This window comes from Electrophorus electricus, chromosome 8 (genome assembly GCF_041902795.1).
Source record: "Electrophorus electricus isolate QZ-2024a chromosome 8, ASM4190279v1, whole genome shotgun sequence".
NCBI classification, from domain to species: domain Eukaryota; kingdom Metazoa; phylum Chordata; class Actinopteri; order Gymnotiformes; family Gymnotidae; genus Electrophorus; species Electrophorus electricus.
This window is the reverse complement of record NC_137504.1, coordinates 28,463,208-28,485,046: the sequence shown is the minus strand read 5'-3', so window position 1 is coordinate 28,485,046 and position 21,839 is coordinate 28,463,208. Positions and strand designations below refer to the sequence as shown.

Here is a 21,839-nt window from a genome sequence, read left to right as displayed (position 1 = left end):
CTTGTGGACTTCACTTTGATAAGCGTCCCCCATAGTCTTCCCATCAGTATCATCCCTTGTATTCCCCTTGCGGAAGCTTGGTGTTTTTTAAAACAAGTGGTTGATATTCAGACTCCCAGCAGGCACTGGGCTCATGGATCAATTCAGAAATCCCCTGCGCCGCAGTCTCTCTCCTTTGGTGTCCTGCCTGGTTTCACCTTGGCCAATCAGAAAGACACACGTATGCACGCGTACACACACACACACACACACACACACACACACACACACACTCACACAGAGTATCAGTCTTCAGTGGTTGAAAGGCAGGCCTTGTCCTAGGAGTGTGCTCTGATAATCTTTGTAGAAGAGAGGAGAGGGCAGAGAGGAGAAGAGGAGGCGAGGCGGCGAGGCAGGGGAGGGGAATGAAGACAGGGCTGATATACCACCTTAAATGATATACCACCTTAAATAATATACCACCTTAAATGATACACCCTGATATAGAAAACCCAGGGATAAGTATGCAATTGCAATTTATTCATTTATATATTTTATATGTAGTTTACTGATGCAGTCTCATTGCAAAGCACATGTCAGACCTGTGCAACAGTAGTTTTTATTTTTTTTCTTTCATATTTATTTAAATTGTCCATAACAAAGGGACACTGTGTGTCTCTAGACTGCTGCTTCCTTCAGCTGCCTGCCTGTTTGGATCAAAATTCCAATCCAGAAATGAAACTCTCCATATATATTTCTTTATGTAGATCAGAGCTGGCCAAAAGATGGACCAGTAAAGGTCATCTGAGGTGTGTGTTCAAAAACGTGTTGGTATATTCTCTTGATTATTGCGATAGCTGAAGGCCATAACTGAAAAGTCATGACAATTTTGAACATGTAGGACTACTGTGTGTGTGGATCAGTAGTGTTTGAGTGTAGTGTAGGACTGCTGTGTGTGTGCATCAGTAGTGTTTGAGTGTAGTGTAGGACTGCTGTGTGTGTGGATCAGTAGTGTTTGAGTGTAGTGTAGGACTGCTGTGTGTGTGCATCAGTAGTGTTTGAGTGTAGTGTAGGACTGCTGTGTGTGTGCATCAGTAGTGTTTGAGTGTAGTGTAGGACTGCTGTGTGTGTGCATCAGTAGTGTTTGAGTGTAGTGTAGGACTACTGTGTGTGTGCATCAGTAGTGTTTGAGTGTAGTGTAGGACTGCTGTGTGTGTGCATCAGTAGTGTTTGAGCGTAGTGTAGGACTGCTGTGTGTGTGCATCAGTAGTGGTTGTTGGGCCACAGTGATTAGAGTTAGCATTACTATGGGCTGTAGGTCCACTGGGGACGTAAGAATATGTCTGCTTATTATGAGGTTACAAAAATAGTAAGTTTTCATGAAATAATAATATCAAATTTTTTTCAGAGTGTGAGAAACACAGTCTCTCTTGTTTCACATGGTTTTTGGAAAGTAACAAAGCGAAATGGCTTCTTTTGCCCCTGTTTCAAAAACATGCACAATTAAGACTTGGTCAATAAATGTAAATATAACTCACAGCAATGTAATTTAAAGGAAATACATTACACAATGCATTACACACATATTACTATATTTAAAATGGTCAGCAGTATAATGTGTGCAGTGGTATTGCCTGGGTCCAGGCTAAAGGAAACCTTGCTGGAACTCAGCGTTCCCACACACACAGCCCACATTACAGGCGTAAACAGTTTGCATTGCTAAACATGAGTCTCCAATTACATGGTCGTCACAGCCGTATTACAGCGTAATAATCCCTGTTCGTACTGAACGCATGTGATTTAACTGGTAGGAGAAGGCTGATATGTATATTTGCACTGTTTGGCATGACCCCCCCCACCCAAACACACGTACCCGCACGGCCTCACCTTCTCTCGTACTTGTGTGTTGCGCTCGGTTAGAAATTAGCCCTTGTCGTGGGGACTGAAGTATCCCGCAGTTTGTCAGATTAGTGCCAGATTCGCCTCGTCACTGTTCTGTGGAGTACAGTGGAACCTCAGACAACAGCTGAAGTTTTCAGAGGGCACCAATTTAAAGTCTCTTCATGACTTTAAAGCCATAATGGAAGCATGAATCAAACAGTTTGCCAGTACACGGTAGATAGGTGTCTTATTTAGACACTACATTGGTGATGATAAAGCATGGACACCAGTTTCATCTGTCAGGCAGCGTGTGTCTTAATAGAGGCTACGCAGTATCAAATGTTAAATGCTGATGATGGCAAATATAGACACACTTCTTCAAAATATCTATGTATAGTAAAAATCTAAAGTTAAAAAAAAAAGTTTGCTTAAATAATTGGGCTATTAAAACAGTATACATTAAATTCACAATCAAAACAATGGTAATTTGACAAGTAAAATATTTCAGTACTATATTTCAGTATAGTGGCCTGTAAACGTGTGAAATAAGAGCAATCTCATGTGTGATGCTCTGGGACTTAAACTGCGTCGTGACAGAGGTACTCGGACCAGTTTCCTTTATTCATTGCAGTCCTGCTTGGGCATATGGGCTCTCAGAGGAGAATTACACTCAGCACAACTCATAAATTGTTAATCAGAACTCGGAGAAGGTAATCTTGCATCAGCTAATGGGAGTGCTTCCTTCCCAAACAAAATTATGTATTTTTGGATATTGCAGTGTGTGATGTTTCATTTCTGTTGTATTTAGATGCACTTAGTAAGACATAGACGTTTGCAGACATAGAACAATAGCAACATTAGCTATATATATACAGTATATAATATGTGTATGTGTGACAAAAGATATCTAGCTATCGAACCCTTGTCTACAGGATACTAAAATGATCATTTGAAGGTAGCGATTCTGAGTGGTCACTCTTGGGAACCTCATTGTTGCTCGTGTGTGTGTGTCTCTCTCTGCGGCACCCCCAGATCTCATCTGATGCCGAGACTGAAAGAGTCGCGCTCTCACGAGTCGTTACTTAGTCCGAGCAGTGCGGTCGAGGCCCTGGACCTCAGTATGGAGGAGGAGGTTCTCATCAAACCCGTCCACAGCTCCATCCTGGGCCAGGACTACTGCTTTGAGGTGGACTTGCACTCGCGCACACACACACAGACAGAGACACACACACACACACACACACACACACACACACACACACACACACACGTACACACACATACATGTACACGTATACGTGTGCAGCCTTATTAATGCTCAAATCGCAGCTTATCTGTGTAATTCAGTTTTATAGAATGCTATCATTTGACCATTAAACTTTAATTTCTATCCATTTAGGTAGTGACTTTTTTTATTTTTATTTTTGCATTAATATTCAGTGTCCCTTATGACCGTGTTAGAGAATAAGTGCACTTAATTGTAGTTTTCTTTCTGCTGCTTTGTCTTGTGCTTTCATAATGTACTGAATATCAAAGGCCCATTGGGCTTGTACTTGGTTTTAATACATTATCAACAAAAGTGCAGGAGTAAAAGGAACTCCACACTGGTGAAAGCAGCATTCTGAATAACGGACCACACAAAAAAAAAAATTAAAATTAAAAACTGGCCGCCCTATAGACAGAGCAGGAAGGAAGTAGAGACTGTGTGTTACTGTGCAGGTGAGCACCTCCACGGGCAGCAAGTGTTTCTCATGCCGCTCAGCAGCCGAGAGGGACAAATGGATGGAGAACCTAAGACGAGCTGTCCACCCAAACAAGGTAAAACTCACCCAGGCGAGGGGGTGGGGTTAGCACTTAGCACAGCATGAAAGGGGTGGGGTTAGCACTTAGCTCAGCATAAAAGGGGTGGGGTTAGCGCTTAGCACAGCATGAAAGGGGTGGGGTTAGCACTTAGCTCAGCATAAAAGGGGTGGGGTTAGTACTTAGCACAACATGAAAGGGGTGGGGTTAGCACTTAGCTCAGCATAAAAGGGGTGGGGTTAGCGCTTACCTCAGCATAAAAGGGGTGGGGTTAGCGCTTAGCACAGCATGAAAGGGGTGGGGTTAGCACTTAGCTCAGCATAAAAGGGGTGGGGTTAGCGCTTAGCACAGCATGAAAGGGGTGGGGTTAGCACTTAGCTCAGCATAAAAGGGGTGGGGTTAGCGCTTAGCACAGCATGAAAGGGGTGGGGTTAGCACTTAGCTCAGCATAAAAGGGGTGGGGTTAGCGCTTACCTCATTGTAAAAGGGGCAGAGTCATCTCTTACCTAATCACAAAGGGGGCATGGTTAACTCTTACCTAATCATAAAAGGGGCGGCGTTAGCTCTTAACTCCTCCCCCCAGCACCCATCAGTTTTGCTGGTTTCTCTGAGTGCTTTAAATGAGGACAGGTGTGGGGTTTTTTGTTTCCCCCTCGCCGCTCTCTTTAATTAAATCATTGCTCATTTGCTGGAGCCACCAAACACGTCCGCTTAAGGAAGAAGAAACGATGTCCCGAAAACTCGCCTTGCCCTCATTAGTAAACAATTTAAAAATGAATTATTTTTAAAATAACTCAAAATATGTGGTTGTGTTTCAGTGGTTTCTTTTTACAAAATCTTCTCATGATCTCTTCATCAATTTTTATTTTGTCATTTTTAGCACCATTTGTAAATTTTCACTGCCCGATGGATTTCCAGGTTGTGCCCAACTATAAAACGTTAGAACACTATAAATGTAGTTACAGGTCGGTGCATGAGGGTAGACGCTCGTGATTCATCTGTGAGTGTCTACACCAGAATCTTCCTTTTACCTGAATAATTATGGGTGCATGCAAGTGTTGTAATACAGTACTTTAAAGCCTGGTTGCAAAATTGATTGCTACACCTTGTGTGTACGCATCTGGCCCATGATGATGTATTTATTTGCATGCCAGTCAAAAACAGAGATGTGAAATACTGTTAATTTAATTTAACTAGAATGTAATCATTAAGTCTGTAGACTTTTCTCTTTAAAGACTCCCACATGACCAGAATCTGGGGATATTGGGTGCTAAGCGTTGTCATAATTTGCATATGGTAAAAGGATAAAATGCCTGTCAGTATCCATAATCTCTTAACAAGAAGCTGCCACCAGCCTAGCAGGCAGATCCAAGCAGACCATGGTGTCAGCTGGAGCTTGTAAGCCTGGACCTCAGCAATTCACGTAAAGATTCGTTTCCCTGTTATAGCAGTTTTACCCCCCATGCAGGGGTGAATTACTTTAACTGCTGGATGATGTCATGCAATATTTATGACCCCTCCTCCTGATTTTACAGTAGAGGGCGTGAAGTGATTTAAAGCAGAAATCTAATTGCCAGGCAGGCGAGGGTGACCTGAAACGGAGGTTATTAAACTGCTGGGTCAAACAGTCAGCTGCATTTGTATCGGCGTCTGTTTCAGATGTCATGCTCATTCCGTAATGGCCTTTTATTGCTGTTCCGTCATGGCCTGATGGTCAGACCTCACTACGTCTCTGCTACTCCACCCCCCTCCCCCCACCCCCGCAGGACAACAGTCGCCGGGTGGAGAACCTCCTGCGTCTGTGGGTCATTGAAGCCAAGGATCTCCCGGCCAAGAAGAAGTATTTCTGCGAGCTGTGTCTGGACGACACGCTCTACGCCCGCACCACCTGCAAACTGAAGGCGGACAACGTCTTCTGGGGCGAGCGGTTTGAGTTCACCAACCTGCCGGCCGTGCAGAACATTGCCGTCCATGTGTACCGGGACTCGGACAAGAAGAAGAAGAAGGACAAGAACAACTACGTCGGATCGGTGGCCATCCCGGCGGAGGGCGTGACCAGCCGGCAGCTGGTGGAGAAGTGGTACCCGGTCAGCGCGCCTAACCCTGGCAAAGGCAAAGCAGCGGGCCCCACGATCCGCCTCAAGGCCCGCTACCAGAGCATGAGCATCCTCCCCATGGAAATGTACAAGGAGTTCGCCGAGTACACCACCAACAACTACATGCTCCTCTGCTCCGTGCTGGAGCCCGCCATCAGCGTCAAGAGCAAGGAGGAGATGGCCAGCGCGCTGGTGCACATCCTGCAGAGCACCGGGAAAGCCAAGGTAGGAGGGCTTTCCGATTTAATGGTGACCTCCTGAGAGGTGGAGAGAGGAGGTGGTGTTTCGGGGGAAGATTTTCCGGCTTAGAAGGTTCTAGCGCCTTTTGCGCCGTGGCGGGTTAAAAAAAAAAACTAAAAATGGGCGAGTTGATCTGCACATGGCCCGAAAAACGCTATATTGTGATTTTGATGCACAACATGGATATTGTGATACTTTAAAACACTCTAGTGAACCCACGATGTGACGGTGTTGGACTAGCATACATTGTTTGCCCTAAATAATTTTTGGCTGTTGGGTCATGTGACTCATCAGAGTGGCCCCAAAACACTCACTTGTGGTGTGTGGGATTTGTCTGTATGGTCACAGGACATGGTGAAAAAACTTGCACTTGGTTAGAGGCTTATTTACATGTTGCAACCTTACGCAATAGTATTTCAAAGGGCAGTAGCGTAATAAAGATTGACAGCTGATGCATTGTGCAGCCCTTACGCAGGGGTCCAGAAATCTCTCACGTCAGACGTTTTTATAGCACCATAAAGAGGTTTGGGATTAGACTGACTAGGGTGGCTTGTGTCTGTCGCTTGCTATGAAGTGTGTTGTATTAAGGAACCGTCGTAAATTTACAGCTGCTGTAAATATTATTGTTGTCCAGAGTCCACTGTGTTTTTTGTGTTTGTGCATTCGGCACATCATGTGCTGCTTTGCACTAATGTGTCGCCACTAACGCGATGAACGTCCCTGTGTCAAAACTTGCAGTGACGCCTGTGCTGCGATCTCTGCTGTACCAGCAGCAACGTGAGGGCTAAAGCTAAAGCTAAAGCTCAGGCGGCCCATTTTTGCGTGTTTGGTTAGTTCAGCCGCAGGGAAGACACCCACCACATCCTTCAGCTGGCAACTTGACTCGGCCTTTCGGTTCAGGCCCGGCTCAGGAGAGGCGACGGGTACCTCAGATCTGTACCGCTGGCCAGCAGAGTCGGAGTTACCACGGTGACCCACGGGGTGAGGTAAACACACAAGGAGAGTGACCGTAGATGGTTTCAGGAGCCGTCTCTGGTTTGTGTACGGTACTTTCATGCAGAGTGTGTTTACGCTCCATGTCGTTTTACAAAGAGCAGGACAGAAGCAGAGCCTGTGGCTTTTCCAGAGTGGAACTGCTCTTCCAGGCTTGTTTTTCCAGGTCAGTGTAATTAGCTAACATGGAATAAGTTCCCAGTAAGTGACCTTACCACTGGTGCAGTTGCGTTTCAGATGTTGGGGTGGTTCTGAAGGCCATCTGGCAGGATGTCTCATGTTGGAGGTAGCCAGTGCCTTGGCTAACCGCTGCCTCGAGGAAGCCAGTCCCACAGCCACGCTGTCCTCCTGGTTCTTTCCTCACGGGCTTCCGCAAATGGGTTAAATGAACCATGAAACAGGTTTTCTCTGGACCAGCAGCACGGCAGCTGCGTTTGTCTACGTGATCGATTGCGATCGAAGATGGCTGATACGCACCGAAGGTGCTGAGTGACCAGTCAAAGATGCCTGTCGGTGAAGCTCCTGTTTCTTTTCTTTGCAGCTCACAGTCTCGCAGTTGGCTTTTGTATTAGCACAGCTTTATTAGGTCTGATGTTTCAACTGGCTTGCTTGTAGGCGGTATTCCCGCGGTGCCAGCACGGACTCGCTGCAAAACGAGTTCTCTGCCACCTCGCCATTCACGGTCCCACAACGTCGTTAGGCACAGCAGCTGGGCCGGGAGCAGCTTCTCCGCCTCATTATCCGCCAAGCGCCCGTCTTCAGATCGCTTCCTGGCCCCGCGTCGTCATTAGCATGCCATTAGCTTCCTGCTTTTCCGGTCACTTGCCCTTTACCCCTCGGGACTACTGGTAATAGGCCTATGAATGTCGGAGGGCTTCGGCGGCAGCGGTGTGGCAGCAGTGGGGAGTCTTGGGTTTGGCAGCGACTGGAACTGCCTTCTGGTGGGACTGACAGGTATTGGTGTCAGTCAAGCCTGCCCTGACCCGGTCCTCCCTGCCCTTTAGGGTCTCCTGGGAAGAGGGCCAGGTCCGTTAGGCCCCCGGTGTTAATTATGGTTACATAATTACGGGCCCTCCTCCAAAGCAGCGCCCAGTGGGGTCCGTTAAAGGCTCGGAAGCCGACGGTGACATCCGAGCGCTCAAAGGTCGATCTTTATGAGGATGACTGTCAGACACAACCCGACCCCTGTCTGCATCAGCGTGTTGACATGAATTTACTGCACTATTTATGCTAAAAGGAGGCATTCCATAATCAGCCGGGCGCGAGTCATATTGCCCTCGTCTTCCGGAGCTCGTGTGGTTCTGGGAAAGGACAAGGATGGCTCGGAGTTGTGTCACTGAACCAGATTTTGCAGCTAGTTTTCCTTGAAGGGATCTACCCTTAACTTAGATTTGCTTTACGAGGCCAATGCTAATTAGTGATACTGTAATTAGCAGGTTACTCAGCGAACCACATTTCTCAGCTAGTATTCCTAGAAGTGAAGTATCTTTGACTTGGAAATGCTTTACACGGCCTGCTGCTAATTAGCACATCAGTTTGCTAATGCCCCGATTACCTGTCTAATAATGTATTCCTAGCTGGACAGTATCTTTTTGTGTTCGCGTCTTGTAATGAGCAGTGAGCCGTTGTTTATGAGGAGCAGATTTACCGTCTGGTTTCGGTAAGCTCTGCTAACTCCTCCCGCTGCGTGCTAGCGGGTCTCTGGTGCCGGGTGGCGTAAGACGGCAGCGGTCCAAAATAAATCTCGGTCAAAGGAGGTCAGCTTTAGGGCGACACCGGCTCTTCTGTCGAGATGATGAAGCCCCCTGGGCCAGCAACCTTTCCTGAGGGCCTGGGTGCCGGCCCCGTCCCCAGGGGCCGGCTGAGCTCTGCCGAGCCAAAGAAACACCTGACTCGATTATTCTAGGAATCCTTCCCCCATAATTGGGAAATGCAGAGGCTGCCGTGGTTGTTGCAGCTCCACAGCCACGCTTATGAGAGGTGGGAGATTGCGGCTGCCTCCCCAGGTCTCGTTCCGGGTGTCCTGTGACCGCTACGTTGAATAGTTAGGAACAGGAAAGAAGGCATATGGCGGCTGAGGGACCAGGAGGCACCCTTAGACACGCTCCTCACCTCCACACACATGCTTGTGATTATTCAGTGTGATGCATTAATTAGATTGAATGAGCTTTAGCTGCTATTTTGTTTTGGTTTGTTTAAGAAAACAAAAACTGCACACACATTAAACACACACACACACATCCACACACACACACACACATCCACACACATCTATATACTTTCGAGTTTGTGCATGTTCCACACTTAATGACGTGAACGAGTGCTTTATGCTACCGTAATTGTGGCCATTGAAAAGCTTTCAGGTGGAGCAAAGTCAGTATTTCTCATTATTAGCTTGCTATTACCTTTGCAGACACAGTCATTATCCTCTGTCTGTGTCGCGGTATGGTCCTCCTCACGGCATTCGTCAGCCTGCTGCCTCCTCCGGGCCCTCTCCCCCATCATCCCCTGCTGCTTGGCCCATCTTTGCTCCCATTCTGTTTCGCACCTTTCATCACACCCCTGCCTCTCATTCTTTCTTGTTCTCTCTCTCATTCCGTATCTTTCTGTCATTCTTTGTCGCTCTGCCGTGTCTCTCCGGTCTGCTGGGCTTTAAAGGCAAGGTGCATGCTGAAAGGAGGCTGTTCTATGCATCTTTAGTAACAGACAGACACACACACACACACACACACACACACACACACTCACACAACAGCAACGCTCCCCTACTTTGAGTCCAGACCCAGAAGCCATGCCGTCAGCTCTGCAACCTTATCTCGTGTCTGTCCGACGGAGGGGGAGGGGGCGAAGAGAGACAAATGCCGTGGTCGGAGCAGAGAGCAGGGCTATTAATCAGCTCAGCAGCACTAGCGGGTCTCAGCCACGGACCTGCACATTGGAGCACCCGTGTGAAACGCATGAAGGGCTTGCTAATTAGTTGATGTGAGTCAGGTGTGTTGGCTGCAGGTTGAGCACCAAATGTAAATTGGGGGGCTACTTCAAGATCAGGAAACACTGTAGCGTTCCACTGGAATGGTTTGTTTACATAAAGCTTTGTAATTGGAAGAAGTTATCACAAATGTTTCAACAACACACAAACATGCATACACACACAAATGGCTATTGAACAACCAACTTCCCTTTATGACTCAACACACCCACACCCGTGCAAACAAAAGAAGAGGCAGGAGTGTGTATGCGTCTCTGTGTGTGTGACTGAGATGTTTACTGTCTTGTGTGACCTTTCACTTAAGGGTCATCCCTTAAGGCAAGCGCACAGCCATCTGACACACACACGCCATTCCACAGATAATGCTTGTAAAGCTCATTCTTGGAACATGACATTATCACCATCTTTCTAGTTTCTCTTGAGTTGCTCAAAAGGACAATCACATGCACGCGCACACACACACACACACACACACACACACACAGACACACACACACACACACACACACACACATTATTGCTTTGGCCTGTCAGATGGTCTTGGCTTTATGAGTTTTCTCTGCCAGGCTATGCAGTCTCCTGGGAAGTGGATTCTCCAGGATTTTATCCTTTCTTTAATCCTTCCATCCTCTTGTTTATTACCTCTCTTGTGCCTTGTTGTCTCTCCATTCTTCACTCCCTGCTTTAGTTTTTTTTTTCTTTTTTTTTTTTCTTATATTCTTGTTGGTATTGCGCTTTCTCTCTTCCTGTGCTTCCTGTCTGGGTGTGGGCATTAGTGTTGCTCTTCTCCGCTCTCTGATTTGGAGTGATGTATGGCTCAGTTGATTACTCCTGACAGTAATAGAGAATGTGCATGGCTATTTCTCGTTAGTCTCCAGCCTCAGAGCTGTGTGGCACTAGACACTAATTTGTACATGGGTGCGGGTGTGTGTGCGAATAAAAAAAAAAAACTCTTGGCTTTGACGTTCCTAATCTTCACCATCTCCAGTGGCAGTGAAACTAAAGTGTGTGTAAAAACTGTGTATTCCATTTATGAACCTGAAATATGCTTTAAGTGTAGCAAAGTTATTTGACTGATCTGAATAATCTCGAGCATAACCTGCTTGTTTAGGAATTGTTATTGACTATAGCTTGTATGTGCCAGTAGAGTTACAGCACCCTCCACAGAAATTACCGTGATTGGCCAAGCTGCATGTCAGGATGTGATTTGCTGGTTTCTCCTACAATTCAGCAAGAACGTTTGCGATTGTTCAGTTCACTCTTTGCGTACAGGGAGCCATTATATGATCCGGAGGAATACAATAGCATTCGCTTATTCATTTCCTGGATTCATGGATGCACAGGGCTCGGAGGTGGCTATCTTTGCTACATATTTGATCCAATAACCTCAGTGGCAAATGTCATGTGACTGATCAGAACTCATAGTGTTAATTGGCTAATTGCACCATAGAAGCTCCGCATTTGTGCATGAGCTATGTTGTGAAAATTGCTTTGGTGGTTTAGGTGATTTCTGAAATGTAATGTAAAAGATACGGCATTGGAAAAAAAGCTGATGATTGTAAATGAAAGTCTATTGAGAAACATGTATTTTTGACAGAACAAAGGATCTCCACCCCTGAACCAGTGATTTGCAGTCCTGTTTGAAGATTCCAGTACTGTAGCCAGGCTGGGGTACATTTGACTGCCGAGCCACACGTAAGACTTTCTCAGCCTTGGCCAGTGCGAGGAGATGCAGACTATCCCTTAAGGACCGGAGTTTGGTTCTGCACAACTAATGAACCACTAAATGCCAGGACTGCATGCCCTTCAGTGGTGGGAGGTAAGCAGCTCCACCCACAGCACTGTGGGTCTGATTACGTGCAGGGGAGTTCGGATGAGCAGAACTGGGCAGTGACCCTCTTGATACGCTCCTCATGAGTTCTGCCTTCCATCTGACCAAAGCGCCACCCACGAACTGCCAGTTAACGCTCCCTCGTGCAGGAGTGTGATTGTGCAGTTCCAGACAGGTGTTCTTCTTTTTTTCTTCTTTTTCACATTGTTGATTCAGCCACTGGGGTCTTGTGCTACATATGCCTTAATTGAAATTCCTAATTCCATTTTCATCTGTCCCGTACTCATGCATTAAAACCTTGCGGCGTAAATACAGTCCCGCCTGCCGTAACGTGTTCAGAAACGCGGGAGCCGATGGAGCTCGTTTCTCTGTTTCAGATCGCGGGGCTGCACGGATGCGCGTTTGCTCTTGTCTTCTGCCAAACGGGATCTTGCTCAGCTGGGCTCAGGCCCCGAGCTTCGCTTGCGAAAAGCAACGTCGGCGCTGTTATCGGGATTGCTGCAGATCTCCAGGCAGAGGGGGGGCGAGATGGGAGACGGAAGGGCTCTGGTCCCGAACGGCGACTTCCACCGCGTCGGGCAGCTGCAGGCGCCAAGCGCGCCTGTTTTCGCAGCGAGGTCGACTCGGCTGCGGTCTGTCTAGCTGATGTGGCGCGTTGAATCGTTGTCCTTAGCGTTCAAAAAAAACAAACAAAAAAAAACCGCATTCTGGGCAGAATCCACAGGCGCGGTGCAGACTTTATTTACATTTGTGCTGTGTCGTGAGAGAGAGAGAGAGAGAGGAAGTGACAGGAAGTGACAGGAGGACTGAGGAAACGTACAAGAAGGAGAAAGCATGGTGGTCTGACAGAGAGGCAGCGAGAGCGATGGTGCAGGGAAGGTCACCTCTCTGGGAGCGCTGCTGGCGGCACGGGCAGTAGCCTCAGATAGAGCACCGCGACGCGGAAAAATACAACTCAACGCGCGGCTCCCTTTTACATAGCCAGCCATGAGGAAGCTCTGGTGTCATTACCCATTCAAGGCCTGTCTGATTTCCTGAACATATATCACTCGCTACACGGGTACAAATCTGCAAATCTGCGGGGTCTTATTTTAGAAGCAAAGAAACAAAAACAACTCTCTCTCTGTGATGTGTGTCTTGGTGTGTTTGTGATTTTAGGAGCACACACAACTCTGTGTGCAGCCAGTATAAGAAAATGTACTACTAAACAACTCTTGATTGGTTTCCTGCTGGTTCACTTTGATTAGACCAGTTTGAACCCCTCTTGCTTTCTGCATTTACGTCAACATGTTTTGCATTTGCATATCTCCCCATTGGACACATGGCAAGCTCCAATTACAAAGGCAACAGGTCTCGCTCCAGATGTCGAGGTTTTATCAATTGGGGGACTGCTTTTATATCATCATTTGAAATGTTTGTGTCTTGTTTGTCTTGTTTGTGTGTTCTTGCAGGACTTCCTGACTGACCTGATGATGTCTGAGGTGGACAGGTGTGGGGAGAATGAGCATTTGATCTTTCGTGAGAACACCCTCGGCACCAAGGCCATCGAGGAGTACCTCAAACTCGTGGGCCAGAAATACCTCCAGGATGCACTGGGTAACAGCTTCAAAAGACTTAGCTGTAGTGTAGTTAATCTTCTCTTTATTTTTGGCTGGTAGAGTGCAGCGGTTATTGTTGTGTTCTGTGCAGCTATGGCTGTGAATGCATTCTGATGATTTTGGAAGTCTATTGGAAATAAGGCAAAAAAAAAAATCCGAACACTTTTCTAGATGACCAACCTGACTCTGGCTGACCTGATTCTCTTTGCATAATCTTCTGTAGTAAAGAGATGGATGGATGGATGGAGGGATGGATGGATAGATGGATAGATTTGACAATGTTACTAAATACATACAAGACTACATTCATACAGAACTTAAAAGCATAAAAAAATTGCTGAGGGCAAAAATACAATAAAGGCATTGGCTTTTCCCCCAGAAACAACAAGACGATAGATTGTAACCTTCAGTCAGACAAGAAACAGTTAATGAAATTTGCAATAACATTTCTTCGGTGCATGCATATGGTATAAGCACTCCCTATAGCTGCATAATTGTGAAGTTCATTCACTAAATGAATTATGTAGGCCGTTTGGGGCCCGCTTATTTTAGAATTTTGTGGGGAATTTTCAACTTAATCTTTCGAAACAAAGTTGAGTTCAAAATAATCTTTCTTCTAATGTGAGCACAGAGGTATTTTCAGTCCAACCCTAATCAACTTGTTTTGAGTCTGGCGTCTATTCTTAATGGACTGAGGAGAGATGCTATACCAGAAAGGAGATGCATAATCAAAATGCCCTTGAATTAAGGCACCTGTCACAGCTTTTAAAGTTGTCACATCTAATAATGAGGCTTTCCTAACTAAAAATGTACTCTTGTGTCCTATTTTAATTACCGCTTCACAAGCCGTTGCCTCCCCTGATACCTGTTTATGTAAAATGAAACCCAATAATTTACTGTTGATTTACTGGAAATTAAACGCTGACCCACCTTCACTACACACTTCCCTTTTTATAGATGAAGGGACAACTTCTCAGACAACCAAGTTCAAACATTTATGAGAGCAGTACTTTACTTTCTATCTTTTTGATCCTGACAATGCAGCCTCGTAAATAAGATGGAATTCCCCCATTCTGTCGTGCTTCGATTTTTTAAAAACAAGCAACAATTTGTACAATCTTGAACTTCTTAAGGACCTTATCAGTGTTCAGTGGACAAATTAATAATATGAATAATGCAGACAGCAATCATGCTTGCAAAGTCCTTAAGAATCCTGGCAGGAATCTCATCTGTGCTTTATTGGACTCAAATTCAATTAAAATCTTGCATACCTTGGTTTTGGTAACCTTGTAGAAATAAAAGCACACGGGCTGGACACCATATCAGGCATAAATGTTCTGCACGTTCCGTTATGGATCCCTGTATGTTTGGGCAGTTCTACTGCTTTGGTAGCATTTGTTGTAAAATGGGTATTTAAATTATTTGGTAACATCCTGTTTATCAGAAGTAACTCTACCATGAATCTTGAATAAACGGACCTTTGTAGAGCTATGTGTTGGAGGTTTCCTGCATCATGCCCCTTCTAGTATCTTCAACAGCCTTTGAAGTTCACTTGTATATTGAGTTCCGTTATCTTCACAAAAGGATTCTTTGGCTGCCATAACCATCCTGTCTACTTCACGTCGTAGCTTCTCGTATCCTGCATGTCTGGAATGGTCCCTGTTGTTCTTAAACTCCTTGGAGAGCCTGACTTCCCTTCATGGTTTCTTCTCCGTGCTCTCTGAGAGTTCTTCCTTCCTTGCCTTCGGCTTGCTCACTGGGGGTTGGACCCAGATATCTTTTAAAGCAGCTTTGTGAAAATAGCTAAAAGAGTACTATATAAATAAATTTAACAATTCTACATACTAATTGCTGTTAAGATATTCATCATATCATAAAGGTTTTAAATCTTCCATCATTCATGGTTCAGTCCTCTGTTTAGAAAAATTCTTATAGTTTAAAAGGTGTCAGTTTATTGGCTACCTCTGTAAATGTAGACATAAAAAGTGTTTTTCTTTGCTGCCTTTAATATCTCAGCATACTGAAATAATTTGACAATGCCAATCACACTCATGTACAAATACACACACACACACACACACACACGATAACACTACTGCTTTTAAATTATAATACTAGGACTGACTATCCAATAATTCAATACAAATGAGACATTGCCAAATAAGGTTTATTTTGTATATTGCCCCATGGTCTACAGATAAGATTAGACTCACTCACACTTGCACAGTCATGAACACACACACGTGTGCTCTCTCTCTCTCTCTCTTGCTGGCTCGCACACACACACACACACACACACACACACACACACACACACACACACACACCCCAACCAACCACTAATGCATTTGTTGTTCCGAGACTTAAAATGCCCTTCCTGGCTGTTTATCTGCAAAAGAAAATATGGCTGTGAATTTCACACTATTTATGTCAGCACTGGGATATCTAAAAAGTGAAAAATATGGTATAGGCAACATGTATCTGTTTAGGCTTGCCCTGTGAGAACAAATTTGATGGTGCTGAATAATGTATAGTTGTTTTTCTTAATTTGATGTGATTTATGAAACACTATTGAATTATTGAATAGCTCATTTTTAACATTAAGCATCACAGGACGACTGAAGGACAGGAGACAGATCTGTGTCTGTGTGTGTGTGTGTATGTGTGTCTGAGTGAGTGTGAATAATCAGTGCCAATCATGACTGGTCATTACCTATGTAGCACTCATTCAGGCAGATAGGATTCAGATTCTTCAGTTGTTGTTTTCTAAAATGTATTACAATTCTGAAAAAACAACAACTACATGGTGTTATTTATTTTAACAAAATAAAAGGGCCTTCTTTTAAAGGTTAGTTCAATTGGAAATAAATAAAATGTGTTTTAGGCCACCTATTTTGAAGATAAGTAATGTGAATAAATATATGGTACTAAATCCATACCCTGCTCCTCTTCCACAGAACTTTTCAGCTCAGACCTGACATTTACCACATCTTGTTAGTCGTATGAGTTATGTCTTCACTGGCCAGTAGACTGAATGTTAATGCAATTGGCTTTCGTGATGTGACTCTCACCTCTCAACTGACTTTTCATTTTTCCTTCAGTCTCATGAATTCTGTTCATTTTTGTTTTGTAATTCCCTAGGGGCGCATTTACAAAATTGAAAGCAGAGTCTTTTTATATATGGCCTTTCTGAGTCTTGGTCAGTGATGTAACTCATCTTGGTGACCAGTGTTCCACTCGTCTTGGTCATCGGTGTTCCCTACTTCTGTAGAAGTCAGCTGAAATTTCTGAAATCAGCCTCACTGAAGCTTAATCACTTTAGTTGGTCGGTTGTTAAGTTTCTCTGTTTATTTCATTTATATGTTCTGTGAACAGTATGCTCATGAAAGTAATGTAGGACAATAAAATACTTTGAAAGAAAGCAAAAATATTTCACCCCCTGTCATATTTGCAACTATTAAATTGTAATCATCATGTTCTCTCTCTCGCTCGCTTTAGGAGAGTTTATTAAAGCTTTGTACGAGTCCGATGAGAACTGTGAAGTCGATCCGTCAAAGTGCTCATCCAGTGACCTTCCTGAACACCAGAGCAACCTGAAGATGTGCTGTGAACTTGCTTTCTGCAAAATCATCAACTCTTACTGGTAACTATAGCAACAAGCAAAGGTCACAGTAGGAAGGCTAGAAACTGTGGATTGCTTGTAAATTAGCTAACATTTTATACATAATGATCTTTTGCCTCTGCAAATGTACATTTAGGTAGCAACTAAAATGTAGGTAGAATGCATTAAGTTGACATAATATTCTATGTTGGAAGTCTTGTTTCTTGTGACAACTTAGACTGTAATGGTGACATACTGTACTTCTGCCTTTTACAGTGTTTTCCCACGAGAATTAAAAGAGGTGTTTGCGTCATGGCGACAGGAGTGTGGTAACCGGGGACGTCCGGACCTCAGCGAGCGTCTGATTGGTGCCTCGCTGTTCCTGCGCTTCCTGTGTCCGGCTGTCATGTCGCCGTCACTTTTCAACCTGACACAGGAGTACCCCGATGACCGCACGGCACGCACCCTCACGCTCATCGCCAAGGTCACGCAGAACCTCGCCAATTTCACCAAGTATGCCATGCTCTTTTCCTGGCAGTTTGCTTGCTCTGTCGGACCCCACATAAAGAGGATTTAAGAGGATATTCATAAGAGGATTTGCAGGGATGTTTTTGTAACTGTGGATATGGTGCACACTGCTGTGGATATTGCACTTCTGCACCTTGTATGCTCTGTGTTAAATAATGTCAAAGGTCACGTGAGGTTAGAAATAATCCAACGCTCATCCATCGGTCTCTCAGATTCGGAAACAAAGAAGAGTACATGTCCTTCATGAACCAGTTCCTGGAGCACGAGTGGACCAACATGCAGCGCTTCCTGCTGGAGATCTCCAACCCGGAGACCATCTCCAACACGGCCGGCTTCGAGGGCTACATCGACCTGGGCCGCGAACTCTCCACCTTGCACTCTTTACTGGCTGAGGTGGTGTCGCAAATGGACCAGGTGTGTCGTCACCCCTACCAAAACCCTTCCTCCCTTACTACAGGACCTACACACTTCATCAAGCTTTCATTGTAGCATTTCAGAAGAGTGTACTGCAGAGTCTAAACTCAGTTTAGAGCAAGGTTGAGAGGTCAGTTTAGAGTACATTTTATTCTTTACTCCTGGTTTTAGTTTTCTTCCAGTTAATGAAGTCTTAGTTAACTGGAAGAAAAGAAGAGGCTATATTTTCTCTCTCTGTTTTGACTTTCATCTCCTCGAAGCTACTTTTTGACACACAAGTGTAAAAATGAATTCTCTTAGTTTCTCTTTACTGAATTATGAATGGCGTGTTTACGTGATCCAAAAGCGCCTTCTCTCACAGGGTTTTGAGCAAAACATGAGAAATGCATTGACCCCCTCTGGCTGTTGCTGATTACTAGTGCGATACAGGACATGACCGCACGAAGGTTGCACGTGGACGTGATCCAGTGAGCGTCTGTTGTTGGGCTGTTGCGTGCTAGGTTGGGACAAGAACTGGCTTTGATACTGGCGTCTCGTTCTGGAGCCTTCATCTATAGCCGGAAGCCATTTCTCTCCCACAGAATGGGAGTGAGTCAGAACCATTTGAATAATTGAAGATTCAAACATCTAAAAGCTTTATTTCATTTTTAAAAACTGCGGAGACGCGTCGGCGCATCGGAAACTCGGGCTGAGTGCCTGTATGCCTCCTGTAAGGAATGAGGAATTGGTTGCTGTTCCTTGGATTTGAGATGGGAATCTGGGAGCTTGTTTTGTGTTCTCGTGCCAACAGCTGTGATAAAGAAGGGGGCACTGACACATGGTGGTCAAGACTGCTCACTACCTAGTTGACAGAGTGAATGAATTTTAAGATGCAGAAGGGACTTTTTGAGTCTTCAACATTTCTGCACAGATAGACATTTATTTAAATTTTGCCTGATTTCATCATAAAGTGTCAAATAAAAGGAGTATAGGTTTGCTGGAGTTTGAATGACTCTGTTGCCTGTGACTCCTGTCTGCAGACCTCTGTTTCCAAATTGGGTCCATTACCCAGAATTCTGAGGGATGTGCAAACGGCACTGACCAACCCATCAAGCGTTCAGGTGGCTGTGCCGTCCGAACGTGTCCCCTCACCTCCCACCCCTGGGTGCAGCATCTCCACCGGCCTGCAGAAGATGGCCATGGACAACGACCTATCAGGGTAAGGCATGAGTACGCACTGACCAACCGAATGCCTGAAGAGCCATTTCATTTGCATTCCCACTAGGGTAGGAGACAACCAGTGTGCAAAACACCGACCAGTGAAAAGCAAGCATGCAAATGACTCAACCAGTCAGGCTCTCGAACCAAAATAAGGCTATCAACCACTCAACTCCAGACGCTGTATGACTCAAAGGCAATGACTCATCCAAACACAACCGTACTCAACTCTGTCCGTCCCCTCGTCCATAAAGACGGTCCTTAACATCGCGAAGTCTCTGTTCCCGAACAGTCTGTTCTTGCCTTATCCAGCCAGCTCCTCTTCTAAAGCCTGTCACATCTTTGCTTGCCTGCTTTACAGCTCATTCCTCACCAACACCAGGCGGAGGGAAGACGAAGCTTATAATTACACAGCAGTGGAGTGAGGATAAATATGTGGGGAGTGAGGGAAACGGGGAGAGAGAGAGAGAAAGGAAGATGCACTGAGGGGGATCGGGTTTTGTCTGGCCTCGTAGTACACTGAAATAAATGAGCGGCGTCTGGGTTATTACAGTGAGACAATAAAAGCTGTCCGGACGCACAGGAAGCGAGGTGGCGGAAGAGAGTGGAAGGAAGCTTTATTCATTCACCTTCTCTTGGTTGTAGTGCGGACCAGTCTGTTGTCAGCCAGGTCTGTCTGTCTGGGTTTGATATTTGTGCTGAGATGTTTGTGTCTCTCTGTGTGGGCTGAGATGTTTGTGTCTGTCTGTGTGTGCTGAGATGTTTGTGTCTCTCTGTGTGTGCTGAGATGTTTGTGTCTCTCTGTGTGTGCTGAGATGTTTGTGTCTCTCTGTGTGGGCTGAGATGTTTGTGTCTCTCTGTGCTGAGATGTTTGTGTCTGTCTGTGTGTGCTGAGATGTTTGTGTCGCTCTGTGCTGAGAAACCCCACATCTGAGCCTGACTGCTGTGTATGAGCAGGTTGCAGGTGTCCATGACCTTCCTGCCTCCGCCTGACTCAGCACTCATCCCTCCGTCCTCTCTGTGTCCCCGTCTCTGTTCTGGCAGCTTGGTGGACTTCACGCGCCTGCCCTCCCCCACTCCAGAGAACAAGGACCTCTTCTTTGTCACGCGCTCCTCGGGCCTCCAGGGCTCGCCTGGCCGCAGCTCCAGTTACTCCGAGGCCAACGAACCCGAGCTGGGTTTAGCCAATGGCGGCAAGAGCCTCTCCATGGTGGACCTCCAGGAAGCAACCAGGGCCCTGGAACTGGCCCCGGCCGCGCCCACGGAGGGGATCGCCGAGAAGCCCATGGTGGTCTGGAACGCCCGAACGCCCCAGGGACACCAGGCCGGAGGTCCCACCCTGCACAGGCCGGGACAGAAGCCCACCGCCCCTGGAGGTGAGGGGGTCCCGGGCAGGCCGACCCAGCTCCTCGCCCCGCTCTCCTTCCAGAACCCGGTGTACCAGATGGCTGCGGGTCTGCCCGTCTCTCCCCGAGTGCAGGCGGGCGGGGACTCGGGCTCGGAATGCCACAGCTCCGTGAGCTCCCACAGCACCAATGAGGAAGGAGGCGTGGCCTGCGGTGGCAAGCCAGCCTTCCCGGCCCTTGGGGGCGGGAGCGGGGCGGGCGAGGAGCTGATGCGGCGCTCGGGCGAGTTCTCGCGCCGGCAGCTGTCGCTGACGGAGGCGCAGCACGCCGGCCAGGCTGCCGTGCCTCGGCAGAACAGCGCCGGCCCCCAGCGCCGCATCGACCAACCGCCACCGCCTGTGCAGGCCGCCCCCCGCGGCCGCACACCGCCTGGCATGCTTGGCTCCGCCCCTTACCCGCGGCCCTCCAGCGGCAGTGTGATGTCATCGTCACCCGACTGGCCGGGGAGCGGCGCGCGCCTACGACAGCAGAGTTCCTCCTCCAAAGGGGACAGCCCTGAGACGAAACAGCGAGCCCAGCACAAGCAGGTACAGAACCGCAACCTAGACAAGACAAAGACGAGAACCTAGATGAGAGGGTAGCAGAGACACCAGCACATGGAAGATCTGGACTCATCCGTCTTCTCGTTCTCCGTATATTCAGTAATTGTGTGTCAGTAAGAGATTACAGTCACTGGGATTTAATCACAGCGGTTAATGAATGACCTGAATGTGTGTGTGCGTGTGTAGGAGAGTGGATAATAACAAGCTAGCTTACGTTGTAAAGAGTGTGTTATCTACTTTGCAACTAGCGCACACATTATCTTTCTCTGTCTAGCTTTCATAGATTCACACACTCACACACGCGCACACACATGCGCACACACACACACGCGCATTCAGATTAGACTGACATTTTTGCTCACCACTCATGTGTTACAGCTTCCCTCTGGCTCTAATCTCAGTTACTGAAGAGCACACACACACACACACACACACACACACACACACAGTCATTAAACAGTTATTCGAGTTGAGCTCTTCTCTTGGTTCACCTATCTCTGCTGCATAGACCCTTAATAGCCATGTTCATTGTGGCCTAAGGTCAGAGTTCATGCAATTAGTCACTTCCTATAATCTCATTTTAAACAAGTGTTGGCTACCACCTGGCATCCCTCAGGCCAGGGTGTATGGGCACACACACACACACACACACACACACACACACACGTGTGCACACACACACATGCGCACACACACACACGCGCACACACACACACACACACACACACACACACACACACACAC

The 21,839-nt window shown here is 46.4% G+C and overlaps 2 protein-coding genes across 8 annotated transcripts in view; one reads left to right on the top strand and one right to left on the bottom strand.

Annotated features, from left to right (window-relative positions):
• The window catches only part of dab2ipb (DAB2 interacting protein b), a 94,180-nt gene that overhangs the window by 66,021 nt on the left and 6,320 nt on the right, over positions 1 to 21,839 (top strand). For all 7 annotated transcript variants that reach the window (XM_035527709.2, XM_081719962.1, XM_035527710.2 and 4 more), the window contains 9 exons: positions 2,893 to 3,046; positions 3,580 to 3,678; positions 5,427 to 5,981; positions 13,261 to 13,405; positions 16,906 to 17,050; positions 17,285 to 17,521; positions 17,749 to 17,950; positions 18,970 to 19,148; positions 20,192 to 21,080. In XM_035527709.2, the coding sequence (XP_035383602.2) occupies positions 2,893 to 3,046; positions 3,580 to 3,678; positions 5,427 to 5,981; positions 13,261 to 13,405; positions 16,906 to 17,050; positions 17,285 to 17,521; positions 17,749 to 17,950; positions 18,970 to 19,148; positions 20,192 to 21,080 (2,605 nt within the window). The remainder of the gene's footprint in view (positions 1 to 2,892; positions 3,047 to 3,579; positions 3,679 to 5,426; positions 5,982 to 13,260; positions 13,406 to 16,905; positions 17,051 to 17,284; positions 17,522 to 17,748; positions 17,951 to 18,969; positions 19,149 to 20,191; positions 21,081 to 21,839) is intronic.
• The window catches only part of ttll11 (tubulin tyrosine ligase-like family, member 11), a 34,563-nt gene continuing 33,801 nt past the window's right edge, over positions 21,078 to 21,839 (bottom strand). The window contains exon 10 of the mRNA XM_081719964.1: positions 21,078 to 21,095. The gene's annotated coding sequence lies outside the window, so the exon portion shown is untranslated. The remainder of the gene's footprint in view (positions 21,096 to 21,839) is intronic.